The sequence below is a fragment of the Paramisgurnus dabryanus genome, chromosome 4, assembly GCF_030506205.2.
Source record: "Paramisgurnus dabryanus chromosome 4, PD_genome_1.1, whole genome shotgun sequence".
In the NCBI taxonomy this organism is placed as follows: Eukaryota; Metazoa; Chordata; class Actinopteri; order Cypriniformes; family Cobitidae; genus Paramisgurnus; species Paramisgurnus dabryanus.
This window is the reverse complement of record NC_133340.1, coordinates 29,020,691-29,038,535: the sequence shown is the minus strand read 5'-3', so window position 1 is coordinate 29,038,535 and position 17,845 is coordinate 29,020,691. Positions and strand designations below refer to the sequence as shown.

At 36.4% G+C, this 17,845-nt stretch overlaps 2 protein-coding genes across 3 annotated transcripts; one reads left to right on the top strand and one right to left on the bottom strand.

Annotated features, from left to right (window-relative positions):
* Positions 1-19: 19 nt before the first annotated feature.
* urp2 (urotensin II-related peptide) lies at positions 20-3,683 on the top strand. Its single transcript, XM_065254112.2, has 5 exons — positions 20-364; positions 2,426-2,893; positions 3,037-3,077; positions 3,153-3,309; positions 3,397-3,683. Exons 1-5 carry the CDS (start codon positions 241-243, stop codon positions 3,426-3,428), a joined length of 822 nt encoding a protein of 273 aa, XP_065110184.1. The 5' UTR covers positions 20-240; the 3' UTR covers positions 3,429-3,683.
* A 363-nt stretch (positions 3,684-4,046) lies between these two features.
* Positions 4,047-17,700, bottom strand: LOC135735643 (chloride intracellular channel protein 4). Of its 2 annotated transcripts, none has more exons than XM_065254110.2 (6): positions 15,947-17,700; positions 8,384-8,493; positions 6,778-6,903; positions 6,583-6,689; positions 6,309-6,490; positions 4,047-5,891 (listed from the first exon to the last, which is right to left on the bottom strand). In XM_065254110.2, exons 1-6 carry the CDS (start codon positions 17,612-17,614, stop codon positions 5,730-5,732), a joined length of 2,355 nt encoding a protein of 784 aa, XP_065110182.1. In that variant the 5' UTR covers positions 17,615-17,700; the 3' UTR covers positions 4,047-5,729. The 2 variants fall into 2 exon arrangements, with proteins under 2 accessions (XP_065110182.1, XP_065110183.1); XM_065254111.2 differs by lacking the exon at positions 15,947-17,700 and adding an exon at positions 9,195-9,376.
* Between the last annotated feature and the right edge of the window lie 145 nt (positions 17,701-17,845).

The window sequence follows — 17,845 nt, the reverse complement described above, 5'->3', positions numbered from 1 at the left end:
GGTTTAAAAGGCCCGGTAGATCTGATGTGATGATAGAGGACGTGTGACAGCACGTAAAGTACAATACACTTGACAAGCCTTCTCATCCAAGAGGCGCATCGGTGTAGACATTCTGCAGGTGTATTTGCCTGGACCACGAGAGACAATTACTTATATCAAGAAGCTCGCTTTAAGCATCACTAGACGAAGAACTTGCATTGATTTAACTGCTAAACATAGCCAGACCGTCACACCTTTAAGATGAATAAGGTGGACATGTTGAAACTATTGACTACAGTTGCTCTGTTAACTCTCGCACCGGGCTTGGACGCTGCACCGTTGGTGACTGAAGAACCAAAAGTTTTTGAAGAACAAAGTGATGGAGGTAAGACACATAAACATCAGCTCTCTTTATTAAACATCCATACTTTATCATATCAAACAATTATGCAGCTTTGAAAGAAGCAGAAGCACTGTAGAAATGACATAGGATTAAATAAGAACCTGGTAGTCAGACTTGTTGGATGGTTATCTCTTGACCTTAATTTAGGATTTACTGAATCTCATGTTGCCAAGACACCAACAGGAGACACATTTCAAATTGAACATATCACAGATGATTCAGATACTTTGTATGAAGATGCTGAGTGCACATGAAGAGTTTAAAAGTTGTTTTCCATGCATTTTTTCCTGCGTTTTTTTTTCTTTTGTAAATCAAGATATTAATACTTCATTTGTTTAAAGATGTTTTGTAAGAAATGAAAACAGTAACAAATGAACTGGCCTACAGTAGAAATAACATCTGCATCCTTTAGTGTACATACAGCATCATGTTAGTGGTCCTAATATATAATATAATAGATGCATTAGTGTTGCGGAAATTAATAAATAACTGGATTTGCTGTACATTGTCACACACTCACACCACACCTGTGATTTCTAGAGCGAAAGTTTAGCTGATGCTGAAGAAATCCATCAATGCCACTGCCATCAATCCCACAATCCACCTGGAGATCTTAAGTGTGACCGAAAACTAATGTTATTTTGTACAAAGTTAAATGTGTTGCATGGCTTTAGCACTATTATATTATATATTCTACAGTATATGAATGACTGTAGTCTATGCAAGAAAGAGGTGGGGGTGCAGAAAAGGATATTTATTGTTTGGATGTTATAAATATAACATGAATATCATAGATTAGAGCATAATTCTTGCAGACAGATTGTGTTAAAGGGACAGTTCACCCAAAAATGCAATTCTGTCATAATTTACTCATACTTAAGTTATTCAACACTTAAAATAATAATAATACATTTAATTGACTTTTGGATACAAAGAAAGATATTTTTAAGAATGTTTGTATCCAAGAAGACCTGGGGCACCATTTACTTCCATAGTAGGAAAAAACTACAATGGAAGTGAATGGTGCTCCTGATCTATTTAGGAGAACAAAAGAAATTGGATCAATATGAAAGTAAATTTTAGGTGAACAATCCCTTTACATGTAGAAGCTTTGTTTTTAATCTATTTTTTGTCACGGAGAAACCACTGCGATATCTTAATTGTTAATTTGTCTTTACTCTGGGGTTTGGTCAAGCCGACAGACTTAAAGAGGGCTGAAGATTGAGATGATGAGACCACCGGCGCCAGACACTTGTGATCTTCTGTTGGTCTTGTGCTTCACTGTGTGCAGACTTTAAATTTGTCATCACACACTTAGCTTCTTGACTTGATACTAAAATTGTCTTTGTGATTTCCAGTGGACCTACATAATGATTTAATTTAGGCCATTAAGTCTCAAAGGTCATACTGAGGTTAAAGAAGCTCTTGAACTGTGTGACCCACTTACATGAATGCTTTTATAATCAGTGTTGGAAATTATTTTTATCGTTTAATTTTTTAAAGGTTATGTGTCTTTTAACTATTTTCAAAAATCCCCCCGATTTCATTCTCCTGTGACGTCATATCATGGTAGTCCCGGCAACTCTCTGTCATCCCCGAAACTTCTCACAACAATCCTGACGTGGATCCTCATGGATTTGTACATGAGTAATTTGTCACTGTTGAGATCAGAATGATGATGAAAAGGGTTATAAAGTTTCATATATCATCTGTTATGTCATGTATATTTGACCAAGCCAAGAGAAGTAGCCCTTTAAAGTGATATTTGAAGTCGAGAATGACTCCTTTCACTGCATTGCCATCTGCACTGACTTGTTTCTATGGGCCTGGGAACAATTCTGTGTCAACAGAACCGCAGACCAAAACCTTTTAGACAAGAGAGGAAATGCATCATTCTGCTACAAACCATAAACTGGATCTTTAGAGACATGCAAACAGCTTGGGGTTTGCAGAAACCAAATGCATTGCATTCCATTGTGCACCAATAAATTCCTTAAATTGGTGGTTAATTGATTCATATGTAAATTTTCCTTTTCTTCACAGACAATAAAAAACCTCCAGATCTTTGGAAAACTGTCACGGATGAAGCAGATAATAAAGCACAAGCGACAAAGGTTCTTGATAAACTACTGAGGACCGGATCGATGACGACGTTTCCTGATGGAGAGATTGAAGCTATAGGAGTTTTTGACTTAGCAACTAGTAGCCCAAATGTCAGAGATCAAGCGTTAGGCACTGGTATCAATAACCCATTAAAAATGAGTCATACTAACGGACAAGAGGAGATTCCTCCAGCATCCGACGGCGCCTCTCCGCGTTCCCGACAGCAAGCAGAACAGACCGGCCTGTTCAGACTGTCAAAAGTGATGGATTCAACAGTGACCAAGCTGGATCGAGTCTCGGCTGGTCCTGGTACTCGAGAGGAGCTTGTGAAGATGTTGAGTGCACTTGAAGAGTTTCAAAAGTTAATGAACAACACGCTGAGCCATCGAATCACCTTCACAACCAGAGGTAACCAGCACAAAAGATCATGGGCTTAAAGCTGAGGAAACACACATACTGATATAGTTACTTAGTATATTTTTTATTAAATAATTTTTCTGGTATTATAGATTTCACTTAGTGTTTTTTACCTCCTGTCTTTTTAATCACAGGAAACGGCAACGGTCGAAATCCCGGGAAGAAGAACAAAACGGTATGTTTTAAATGATCAGAATTTGCATTGCAAACATTTAAAGTGCATGTTTTATAACCAGAATTTTTTTTGCAGGTAGTGACCGATGGAAATCTCAAATCGACCACAGCGACCACTGTGATGAGCGGTGTGACTTCAGTGAAGGCCAGCACGGATCATACGGATCTTAAACATAACGGAAAAGCATATAAAAAGTCCCTTCAGTCAGGCCCGAAGAAACCTAACAAAAGAGGTACAGTATAAATCACATACATTACTGTACTGTAATATTACAGTAACACCTGAAGACTAACAGCTGCTTTTCTCTTTCCAAAAACAGTGTGTTTCTGGAAATATTGCTCACAAAACTGAAACATTGAAAACGACTACTTCGCTTAGATGATGAACTCATTCCACCAAGCCGACCATAGACGCTTACAATCCTCTCAATGGACCGTCCATAACACGACTGACACCTCTGAGCTTTCTCTGACGTGTGTACTCTTCATTTTGTGCACGAAATCTTGTTAACTTTTGATTCACATCACAACGTTGTTGCAAGCGCCAATAAAATGACAAAGCATGCAAAAATACCACGATAATAAAGAGAACTTTTATTTTTCTACAGCCATCTCTCTCGGTGATCATTGCAACACATTGGTGTACGTTCACATGCTGTGCATAAAGCCTCTGCTCTTTTACATGAAATGTTTGCACAAGTTCTCAATACCCTGTAGTTATGGTGATGAAGACGAGGGAATTGAGTCGAAAAGCTGTTGATTTGATGGCTCAGAGGACTCTTAATGCTGTCGCCTTGGTGAACATTTAATAAGATCCACCAAAAAACTACATGAAACTTGAAGAAGTGAGGAAAAGCTTTGCTTGCATCATTGAGGTTTAATTTTGTGCTTTGTGTTTCGTTTTTGGTTATGTGACAGATCAATCCTCAGTCATGATGGAAATGAGAAAGGACAAAGCGTGAAGACTTAATGACATTTTCTGCTAAGTTTAATTCAAGTCACTGAATCAGAGGATCATAAGGCGTTCATTCAAGGTTACAGAGTTGCATAAATAACACGTGCACAAATAAACACAATCAAAATATAAATGAAAGCAGACCGATTACAAAGCAACTACAATCTGTCGAAAATGAACCTGTGGGTTAACATAAAGGAAAGATTAATTAAGCATATTTGCAATGCTGTAAGATAACTTTCTTTTTTATATAGAGAAATGTTTAAATAAACTGGCCTGACTTAATCATAATGAGTGATTCTGATGAAAACAGAATAAATATATGAAGAATAAAGTTTATTAAGATCTATAGATTATTAAGATGCGATAAAGTCATTGGTCAAGGCCATAGTGAACATTATAAATGTTAATATCATCCATGATAACAGATATTACGGTGTTAAAATATAACAAAAGTGAAGCATGCAACAAAACTTAATTACTGTGTTTGGTCTCATACTGCTGGTCCTGCCATTAAATAAAAGAAAAAAATCATCCAACCAACCAATCAATGAAAACATCTCAGATATAGCTCATCCAGTGAGCGCACGGCTACACACACACACACACAAGTACACACAAGCATACAACATAAAAAATAACTAATTTGTACAAATGGTTCTTTAAATGATTCGTCTGAACCGATCCTAAAGCTAAATGAGAGCATTTAAACATGTAAATATTTAAAAATGGCAGCATGATTAAACGAATAATACGTTTATTATTATTGTTAACTTTATTATTATTATTATTATTCAAGAGCTTCTGTGAACACTTCTAAATGAATCAATTAATCAGTTATTAAACTGGTTCATTTGAACAAACTGTCTGAATGAACCAATTCACTAACATAATGAAGTCCTTTCAACACACCCACGTACACACACACAAGCATACAACATTTCATGGTTCTTAAATGACTCGTTTGAACCAATGCTAAAGCTACATGACTCATGGAGAGCATTTAAAAATGTGAATGTTTTAGAAATGCAAATACAACGATCACACACAACATTTTTAACTCGTGGTTTCTTTTTCATGGTTCTTTTAAATGATTTGATTGAACAAATGCTAAAGCTAAATAACTAAATGATAAAGCTATTGGGTCAGTTATGTAAATACAACATTTTTAACTCATGGCCTTTTGTTCATGATTCGTTTTAACCTATGCTAAAGCTAAATGACTCAGTTGTTGGGAAGAGCATTTCAGTATGTGAATATTTCTGGAATGCAAATAAAACACACACATCCACACACACACACACACACACACACACACACACACACACACACACACACACACACACACACACACACACACACACACACACACACACACACACACACACACACACACACACACACACACACACACACACACACACACACACACACACACACACACACACACACACACACACACACACACACACACACACACACACACACACACACACACACACACACACACACACACACACACACACACACACACCCACACACACACACACACACACACACACACACACACACACACACACACACACACACACCCACACCCACACCCACACACACACACACACACACACACACCCACACACACACACACACACACACACACACACACAGTAGTTAAAGAGCGAACAACTTGATTTTGATCTATTTGATTTTTTTGGCAACATCCAGGTAAGCGAACTCAATCTCTCGGTCAGCAGGACAGGTGTTCATGAACTCTTCTCTCTGGTAAGCTGTGTTTAAATATCGCCAGACGCCGCTCATCTCAGCAGGAATCTCAAAGCCTCTGTACTTCCTGGCAACAACCTACAACAACACAAAGGTCATATTATTATCTGATGTATGCTTAACAAATAATATTACATAAACACTTTATCTACAACACAACCTCCACAAACAGACAAACTAGCAAAAATACTTTGATAAAAATAAATGCAAATACCTTTCAAATATGAAATAATTACAAACATGCAACACAAAAATTACAGAGAATTACAAAAATACAGGTCCAAAAGATCACACCAAACAGTAAAATGAAGAATCCTTCATCGCACACAATATCTTTAAAACATCATCAGGTTTTGTCCACAACAGCTTGCTATCATTAAAGCAAATGGTGAACATACCAAATACTTTCTGAGCTTTTATGAAACTAATTTTTCAAAATATTATATTTTAACCAATAAAAGAACAACTGAACAGAGAGTTTGTCTGAATATCAACCTTCAGGATGTGTAGTTTGGGAAGCAGGTTGCAGTCGGCCAGCGTGAGATCCGGTCCATCCAGAAAACTGCGTGTAGATGTACCAGAATCATCTGTGCTATTGGCATCGATTTCATCTGGAAGTGGAGTCTGTAAATACTCATCCAGTCTCTTTAGTGACTTCACAAGAACTTTCTCTAAACCTCCAAACACCAGAAAACATACAATCAATGTCAGAAAAGACACAGAAAGCATGTATGGCTGTACATCTAAGTATTAACCAAATGAATAGTACCATCGTTGGCTTCTTTACGAGGGTTTTTGATGTAGGCAGAAAATTTGGCAAATATGTCTATTCCTGCTGTGTTTGATTCTGGATTCTTTGCTGCCAACTTTGGATATCTTAAAACAAAAGAAAAACAAAAGGTTTTAAAATGTGAAATCTTTAATAAAACAAAGTAAATAAGTCATGAGTGAATATAAGAAGTACCGTGGTGGAACCAATTTGTCCTCAAGAAACTCCTCGATTTTGTTGACGTCCACCAGCACTTCTCCATTGAAGGTCAGGAACGGTGGATTGGTGCCCGGTGCGAGATCCTGCAGTTCTGCTGGTTTTCTATGAGACACAAAATCAGATTTATCAGATAAAAAATATTCTGACTGGATTTTTATCATAAAACAACCCTACAGGACTGTATAAATAAATCATTAAAGAAGCACATCATATAATCAAATTCATACAGGATGTTTTATTTGAGTCTTACGGTCTATGATGTTGGTTGTATTGTAATTCATATTAAGATATGTACGATGTGGCTTATTCAGTTAGTTCAACGGCCACCGGCTGAACCAGTTTAATCCGCTTACACGCTTCCTATCCCTACCGTGTCTATATATTATAAATATAAATGTTAATTTCTCCCTAGGGTTTTTTGTCCTTCTAGGATTTTTTCCCATTGGGTTTTCTCCTAGGGGGTTTTTTAGTCCCAGGGAGAGTCAGCCAACTTTGGCTTAACTTAGCACTTTACTGTATACGTTACATTATTAATATGCTCGCTTACACGGTTTTTTATCCTTAGCCGCTATATTCTACTTCTTATACTATGTATTGATTTTCAATGTTCTCCTCTACATCTACTCATGTAAAGCTGCTTTGCAACAATTAACAATTGTGAAAAGCGCTATATAAAAAATAAAATTGAATTGAATATTCCTATACTTCATTTACATAATTATATAGTTTTAATGAAACAGTGTTTGGTATGTGTTATTATAAGTGTTGTTATTATTGTTATTACTATTGTTATTACATTATCATTATTATTATAAATGTTCTTATTATTACTATTACTATTGTTATTACATCATCAGTATTATTATTAATGTTAATATTATTACTATTACTATTGTTATTACATCATCATCATTATTATTACCGTTATTATTATGGAGTTTACTGTTGCGTCATCACAGCATATTATTATCATCACAAGCTTTTAATATATATAAAATTTAATATTGTAACTGTTGTTATTATTATTAATATTAAGTTATTATTATGGGCAATACTATTGTTATCATCATATGTAGCATTACTTTTAGCATTGTAATTATTACTCTTATTATTATCCTGTCATTACAAAATATTCCTGTTATTTTAACAATCTTTAGAATTATTATTCTTGTCATTTTTATGATACATAATATTATTACTTAAATACCTATATTATTATTATTATTTGTTTATAATTTTTGCTTATTATCATTACTTTATAATAATATCATTATCTTTTTTTCTGATTTTTGTTGTGTGTTCACACAAAAAAATTATTTATTCAATTTACTTTACTACAATTTTTTTTAAGGTAAGTGGTCGCAATTAATTAATTTAAGCTACATTTAAACAAAAAAAATTAGAAAAACAGAACAAAAGAAAAAACTTTTGTTTAAATGTAGCTTAATTAAATTGATTGCAACCACTTACTTAAAAAAAAAAAAATGAGTAAATTGAATGAATCATTATTTTTTCAGTGCAGTTTAGTTGTATGCTGTATGTTTTGCACTTCTAATAAAAAATCATAATAAATGTGCTTAACCTTTTAAGATCAACAGTGGTGACGTTGAAGATGACGCCCTTCAGCCAGAGAATCATGAAGATTCGTTGAGAGAAAGGACAGTTTCCAATGCTTTCACCATCACTGCCAGCCTATGAGATCAATACAACAACCACAACACAGATCAGACCATCAGTGCTTCATCATAAAACACAAAACTAACTGCTTTAAGAGCCCAAATAACTGTACAACAACAAAAACACGACATAAAAGGACTTTTATGAACATGATGTCTGTGCTGAGATGACAATGTCAATAAAAAATTACATTGTTTTCATTTAGTGTATTGCTTTCAATAGTTTAGGCTCAAAATATGACACATCATTTATACAGGTTCATATAGTATAAAAATAAGTGTTTGTGTTGCCTTAAAATTTTGAGTCACATTGCAACTTTTTTGAGTTAACTAATATTTTTAAGTTTAATTAACTCATTTTTAAGGCAGCACACACACTTACTTTTTAAGAAGAACAAACAAATCTTTTTTTTACAGTGTATATGCTTGGCACAAAAGAACATATGCATTTATATTAAATCATGCTTTGAAGCATCGTACAAGGCATTTAAGTTATATTTATCAATATTTGGGATCAAACCCATGACCTCTGCGTTGCCAACACATTTCTCAACCAAGTGACAATAAATTTGACTGTGAAATATTAAATGTTTCAAGACGCAAAAACCTTTTGTTTTACTTTTGTTGACACTAAATAAAATTATCTTTCTCTTTGTTTATTTATATATCATTTTATTCTAATCTACAGTAACAAGAAACATTGAAATATTGTCTCACCTTCACGAAGAGTTCAATGGTGGGAAATCCCATATTTTTTGCTGCTACATCAAACCAAGCCATCGTGAAATGCTTATCGTAGTATCAACACTTTATTACATTTTAATACAAAGATTCAACAAAAGTATTTTCTCTGGAACTGTAACGTTAACATGCAAACTAAAGAGTGATTTCACATTCGTGTTGTGTGGGAGTCAGGGTGGAGAATGCAGAACGAAACACTGAGACATTTGTTCATTGTTATATCTCACAGTAACAGAGAGGTTGTTCATAAGATGTGTGGTATGAAAGAGTTTGTACAATAATCATCTGTAAGAATCTCGTTTATGGTGATGGGAATCCTGAAAATCACAAAGAATTCAACGTAATGAATCACCTGCATTGTCAACAGACACAAGTTTTCCCATTTCACCATTTATAGAGTTTACTATGTTCACTGTCACATCCATACCTGTATGTACTCTATATACACACTGGTGTGATAAGCAGCACCAGTAGCCTATGTGACGTCACACTGGTTTGTGTGCGCGTGCATGTGTGTGTGCGTGTGGATTTATTACTGTTGTTATATTTCTGGTGTCTGGAGGTTTTGAGAAAGATTGTGAATGTGAGGTCTGCTTACTTGAAGATAAGCATGCAATGTTTTCTGTGTGAAGATCTGTGGGTCAATAAGGACATGAAGGTAAATCACAAACCAGTGAAGGCTGGTAACACCTGAAACTCACTTAAAAAAACAAAAAAACCACCAGAATCCTTTTGCTCAGACTGAGTGTGTTCACGAGAATACTGCATGTATGTCAATTTACGAAACCATAATGTAGACACACCTGTGACTCCATACTGGACTCTACATTAATCTGCATCATTCAGTAAAATTAAAAAGTTTAATCTGGTTAGAAAATGTCTATTTTGATGATTATTTGTGAACATTTGTAGTACTTGTTAAACGTTGATGTTTAAATTGAGGTGGGACCTGGAGCTGTTATCAAAATATCAAATGAACATAAACGCTGCATTATTCATGTTACCCTAGACCAAAAAAAAAACAGGGTAATTTTTTGGAAATTGAGATTTATACATCATCTATTTTTACGTATTGTTTGTTAAGATATGACGATATTTGGTTGAGATTTAAAATCTAAATATTGAGAAAATCACTTTTAAAGTTGTCCAAATGAAGTGCTTAGCAACATATTACTGATTATAAAAATATTTTTTATATATTAACTATAGGAAATGTACAAAATATCTTCATGCAAAATAAACTTTACTATATATCCTAATGATTTGGGGGACCCAAACAATTTTTTTTTTTTTTTGGCTATTGCTATACATGTGCAACTTATGACTGATGTTGTGGTATAGGGTCACATATAATAGACAAGGCAAATAACATTCATAGTATAAACAATGTGCGAAAATACACCTACTACTATTTCCTGCTAGATTTTGTTCATTCATGGACAATTTACTATTCACATGAGCTGAGGAGCCACCAGAAAATCTATGAACCAAGCATCTCTTTAAGTGATTAAGGTACCAAGAAATGTATTCCTCACTTCTTAAATAATACATAATTAAATAATGCCTGTGCTTGTTGTGATTACATCATAGGTCAAAAAACATGCGGGTCACATCATAGATATGTATAAAGGCTAGATGTGTTATGGCGGAGTCTCTAAGTCATCACCTGGCGGCCATCTTACTGCAGGCAGCTCACTCATTCGTATCATTGAGTTTTAATGGTGCAGGCACTTTTAAATGCCCATAACTTGCTCAATTTTCTACCAATTTTCAAACGGTCCGGTTGGACGTTTATAACAAACTAAACCGTTTGAAAACTGGTAGAAAATTAAGTTAAGTTATGGTCATTTAAAAGTACTTGCACCATTAAAACTTAATGCTACGAGTGAGCGAGCTGCCTGTGGTAAAATGGCCGCCAAATGCGGATGTTCCACTCAATTGTCCAGCAGCGTGGGCGAGACATCTAGCCTTTATTCATATCTATGGGTCACATGAAAATGAAAACATGGTGGATGCAATATGTTCGAAATATATTTATATTATGCTACTATATAAAACATACTATTTCATGATAAAGCACATTGCTACTTAATCTAATTCAGATTGTACCACTTGGGCTGAGTTCTTTTGCCTCGGGACGGTAAATTACCACCTGGCAACACTCTAGTTATCAAACACACTAGCATCGTGCTAAAAGCCACGCAACACCCTAGCAACCACCCAGAGCATCCTATAGCATTGTGAATGTGAGCTTTTCACAGGCTGTGCACAAAATCCAGCCCTCGCTTAAATCTCAGATCTTTCCCGTAACAGCCCTGACAAGCAAACATCTTAATCAGATTACAGTTTACAGGAATGTGAGGAGATTAACCCACTACACTTCTACTGGGACGCACACACACGAGGATGAGGAGGTGCACTCATCATCAAACATACTGAAGTATACACACAAATCACGTACTTACACACACACAATAAATCAACAACAGGTTTGCTGTGAGCAAAGTTAAACTACAGTAGTAAACAAAAATAAACCAATCATGAGTTGCCATAGTGTGATGCTGTCATTTGTGATTTGTGAGCTGAACATACAGAAGGATTGTGGGCGTGTTGTGTGTTACCCGCTGCAAGGCACACAACACACAACACAACGGTCATTGTTATAAAAGTCGCAGAAACATACGGGTGGGATTTAAGGGCATTTTCCCCCGGATTAATGTCCCGCTGCGCCGCATTCATAAAACAAGAATTTGGCTTCCTGCACTTTGTCCCAGATGTCACAGTTTACTCAAAACCTCACAAAGCTAAAAAAAAACTATTCTTACTATAATACTGTTGATCAATTGCATCAATACAAATCCAATTTAATACATATAGGGGAGAGTGGGGCACAATGCTTTTTGGCTTTGGCCCTATTATTCCAAAAATATTTAAGTTAGATTAATCTTTTTTTTACACAATCAACACACACATCCCTGCTACAAATGAATACTTAAAGTTTGTTTGTGGGACCTACCGTTATTGTACAATTACACCGAAAGTGATCCCATAGGTGGGGTTCATTATAACAAAAATAATTCAATCAAATTCTGTCTATATACTAAAGGTGGATAGTGTTTATATATCTGCCTATAATTAATAGATATCCACAAATTCATCCATCATCCATGATCCTTCATCTAACCATCCGTTTATTATGCAGCAATGCATAATTGATTTTTTTAAAGGACTCCACAAGTAAGACAAAAAAAATCATAATTGTGAGTTATTTCCCCTGATATTGTATTAACATTTATAATTTTGATGAATAGTATTTACATTGTTTTCATTTCATTATAATTGTATACCTAAGGCTTCATTGTAACGCTGTTACAACTAACCCCGCTGTGTAAAAATGTTTTCAATCCCAGCTATCAGTTACTAGGAGTTGCTGAAATGTTTCAAAAAAAATTTAAGCTTTATACGGAGCCCCTAAGGGGACATGAAGCAAAAATCAAATAAAGTTTTGCGTGCTCACGTGAAACTATCGCGTGCGCGCGTGAAAGTTTCACATGAGCACGGGAAACTAAACTTACAAAAATTCTTCACATGAAAGTTTCGCGTGAGCACATGAAACTAAACTTTATATTTTTTTACTCCAATGTCACCTTAGGGGTTTGGTAGTTTTAGGTAACAAGACATTGATTAAAATAATAATATAAGGTTGGATTTGGTGACTTACACACCCAACTCAAAAATAAAAAAAATCGGTAACACTTTATTTTACGGTGTCTTTGTTACACATGTTACATGTAATTATTATAGTAATAACAGTTAATTATGCATAGTTACATGCAACTAAACCTAACCAAACCATAATCCTAACCCCAACCCTATAGTAAGTACATGTTGTTAATGATTATTACTTAGTACTTAAATGTATAATTACACTGTAACAGTGATACTGTAAAATAAAGTGTGACCAAAAAATCTTAAGATAAAGAAATTTATTTTCATGCCTCTAAAACACTTTTTGTTCGATATCTTAATGAAAACACATTAAAACTTTAACAAATTCACAAAAGATCTTCTGACAGTAAGAGAAACAGATGTTTAGATGTAATATATAGTATAATATATAATATATTTATATTATAAAGTAGCTGTGTTACAATTAACCCTGTGTTAGTATGTGCTGAGCTCACCCCTATATATACAGAGATTTCTCAAATGTAGAAATGTTCTTAAAGATTTGCATACGTAAGAAAATATCAAGGGTGAACTAACTTCACTTTCTGAACCATTATTGCAAAGGTTTTTAAATCAGTCGGTCTCAGGGTGATATATCAACAGTTGTCTAATCTCACATGAGTACTGGTGAAAAAACTGACATTCATATTTAAAGCTCTACTGTGTACTTTATTGAGTTAATTCTTAACAAAAACCCATGTTTTCTTTCAAAAGTATGTGCTCATTCATGTGTAATTACTTCCCACCCACTAATGAAAGTATTCTCGTAAGTGTAGAATCTGCTATTTAAAATGCATACCGTCGAAGCGCTCTCTGGCTGAATCCATGTTGTGCCTCCATCTTTGAAATACATTCGCCGACGAGGGACATTCCTGAAATTCAAGCTCCGCCTTTCGCGCTTTCACTCTACACTCATGCTGGCCGATAGCTGAAGCCTCCGGAGGTTGCATGTGTAGGCGGTATACGTCATCAAGACAGTCTTATTTCAGAATATTAACAATTATAAAGCTGACAATTATTTTTAGTTAATTGTAAATTGATGTAATATGCGTATGACTTGCGAATGTAATGCTCAGTTGATTTAAATAAACCAGGCTTGATGACGTATCGTATCCAGCCTGTGACCTGCGTAGCTGAATCCTTCGGATTTTACAACAACCGCACACCGTGATGAACCTGCGATCTAATGCTTTGATTTGAAAGCCTGTTGAAGACATATTCTCGAGGACATTAAAACAAATCGCCAAGGAAGCGAAACGGGGATTTTAAACGACAACGCGACAGGAAAAACATCAAGACCAAAGTCACTATTGGAGTTAGTTTTCCAAGAGGGGGCTCAAGGGACACTGAAGTTGCACTTTCTATATTCTCCACAGGTAATTCAGCATATTCGTTTACATCTATACAGTCCATGTTGTAAACTTGAAGTTTTATAGTTCCTTGGCTAACTTTAGCATGATTATGCATAACACTTGTTAGTGTAAACATGCATGTGGTTTAATGTGTCCGAACAGACACACGCCGTCTCTCCGCCCATTTATGTAATCTGAGGTACTGAGATAAATGTTTTTCATCTTTTCTGACCTCTAGCACAAACACACGGTGACAGCGCTATTTTTAGCCTTTCATTGATAAAAGCGTCTGATCTGCGCGTCTTTCGTTTCATTTTACAAGCGTGTGAAAGTTGCGCGATCTTTTTTCACCAATATGAGAGAAAGCTCTTACATATACACGGACATGTAACGTTTACTTAAAACATAAGCATTGTACTCTGACATAATGTCTGACATAATACTCTGATAAAAGCGTCTGATCTGCGCGTCTTTCGTTTCATTTTACAAGCGTGTGAAAGTTGCGTGATCTTTTTTCACCAATATGAGAGAAAGCTCTTACATATACACGGACATGTAACGTTTACTTAAAACATAAGCATTGTACTTTGACATAATATTAATTCGCGTCCATTTAAACCCGTCATGGTTGCTTTTTGTATGTGATTTTAAGCGGACATATCATGACAATCAGACTTTTTTCATGTTAAACATAAATCGGTGTGCTTTGATGGATCACAGGCAAAGGACATTGCAAATTGTTCATTTTTTTCTCATTGCTTTTTCTTTGTAGCTACTGGAAGCCATGTTAACCTTGGCATGACACGGCCGGGCCACCGTACGAGTTAAAACGCGTTCCGAATGGGGGGGGCTAGAAAGTATTATTCAGTTGCTTGTCATATAGACTTTCACCGCTAGATGGGAGTAGATCTTACACAGTGGAGCTTTAAGTAATTATCCTGCATTTACATACAGTACATGTTTATGTTAAATGTGTAGCACCATGAAGCTATGAGGCATTATATTGTGCTCCTTTGGTTTGTCTCCATATACTGTATAGTAAAGCTCATTTTAACTGACTTTAAGTGTTTTAATGCCATAATAAGATCTATTTTAACAATTACAGAATGAATGAATGTTTAACTGGTACTGTATGTTTAAGGGGGTGTGATGGACTGACTACCTCTCCAAGGTTTCCAAACATCTGAGATCACACTGAAACTGAGAAGGAGTCATAACAAATTTTGACAAAATTATAGAGGAAACATTTGTGACAGTGAACAAAATGCTCCCATATTGCTCAGTGGAATTAGCATCTCAAAAGGCCATGGGTTTGAACCACACATACTGATAAAAAATGTAATGCACTATCCTCACTTTCCTAAAGTGCACTAGAAAATCTTCAGTTTAATTATATGACAGCATGATTCTCTGTGCCTTATTTAGATGGCTTATAATTCAAACCAACCCAGACATTCTACTGACTAGCTGAGATAACTAGTTTAGTCACATTGCTGATTACTACTAGTATAAGCTAAGTTTTAAGTATGTCTATGTTGGTGCACCTGGCCAGAATAAATAGCTGGTTGAACTGATCTGAGTACATTTTTTGTATTTATTAATCGTAAGAAGATTTTATTAAATGAATAAAATCCAAGTTTATAATACCTTCACATATAGAGAGATCTTCAGATCATTGGGATCAGAATCGGAGACATCTTCCTCCTTTGAGCTCATCTTCATCGTGGTCTTTTCTTCATCCCGTTGGACTAGAGATGGTGACATCCCATTGACCTCCATGGTGACCTCAGGGGCTTTGAATTTCACACCTTTACTACCACCACTGACGTTTCTGCTACGACTGTCGAAGGACTCCTGGACATCTAAGGTATCGCTGGCCATTAACCAGGCAGGTATTGTCACTTTACGTCCCCCCTCTCTGGCTTTCTTCTTGGGCTCATCTTTGATGACAGCGTTTGGATTTTCTTTACTAAGTCCCACCCCCTCCTCTCTATGAGTTGACACCTGTTCGTCGACATGCTTGGGCTGTTCTTTTGCTGCGCTTCCTCCCTCTGCAACCTCCTGTTTGTCATTGTCAACCCTGGTTGGCTGTTCTAGTTCATTGCATCCCCCCTCTTCTACAGCGTCAGGTGGATTTGCACTTCGGACTTCCTGTGGCCGTTCTGGCTCTTCACTCCCTCCCTCTTCTGCAGCAGACTCCTCCTTCTCGACCTGTCCAGGCTCTATTATAATCTCCACCCCTTCAGTCTCACACTGACTGCTTTTAATGTCTTCTTCATCATCTCCTCTGGTCTCCTCAGATCCACTGACAATAGCTGGTTGGGTATCACAGTTCTCATCTAACGGTAGATCCGTCTCACTTTCGTCCATCATTAAACCGTTCTCGTCCACCATCTGTCGCACACATTCATCACTTTCACATTTGCTTTCTGCCAACTTTTGATTTTCTGTCTGATCGATGAAAAGTACAGACGGTTCAATCGCATTATTCTGTATCTGTAAGGCATCATTGTGTTTTGGCTCACCAGTTGCTTTGTAGGTCTCTTTTAAAAGCGCTTCATTCATAGCCTGTCCTTCAGTGACATTATCACATTGCATTTCTTTTGTGGCTGGTTCTTGGTCTTCATCGAGGTTTTCTTCAATATCAATCCCCGGATCTTCATCCACTTCTTCTATGTTTATCTCACCCTCATCATTGTTGCTTAATGCCAACAGTGCTTCTTCTTCTTCTTGTGGCTCCTCCTCCTCTTCTTTGTGTTCCTCTAGATGTGTTTCATCATCACTGGACACAGATTTCAGATCTTCATGTACCTCCAAGAAGAAAAGCTCAGGTTGGATCTCATTTTCTTCATGTGTTTCCATCTCATCCTGATCATCTTTGAGAGCATCCTCGAGCTCTTCAATGCTAGCGTGAGGCTGCGATTCGGTCGTTGTTGACAATTCAACTTCAACCTGTAGTTCAGGAATCGCCATTTCTGTATGTCCATCCTTTTCTGTCTCTCCAGCTTTTATTTCACTTTGGGAAACCTCACTTTCTGGCCCAGGCTGTGATGTTTTCTCCTCCATGTCTATCGTGATATAATTTCTCTGCTCTGTCTGATAGACGGTGATGTCCATTGAGGTCATTTCGTTGTCTACTGCACCATCTTCACCCCCAATGTGAATGTTCTCATCCACCTCTTCAGCTAGTTCCACCTCATCCTCCTCATCTTCCTCAACAGTCCTCCGATCTTCCATCTCCATTCCCAAGCCGACAGGACAATGAATAACAGTGCCGTTAGAAATGTCGATGTTATCAGTTTTGGCTTGGGCCATTACACAATGAGATGTTTAAAGTACAGCAAGACTATAACTAGCTCACTGAAGCTCTGTGGTGTATGTCCGGTCCCTTTGGTGCACAGAGGTAACTAGGACTTTTTCTCTTTCCCCCTTTCGTTCCTCTGGAGGATTATGGTACATTTCAGATTCTGATCCCCACATGACTCGCCTGCCTTCTTAAATCCGCTTCAATGAAAACTTGGTCAGCTCAAGATGATCGGTTTATAG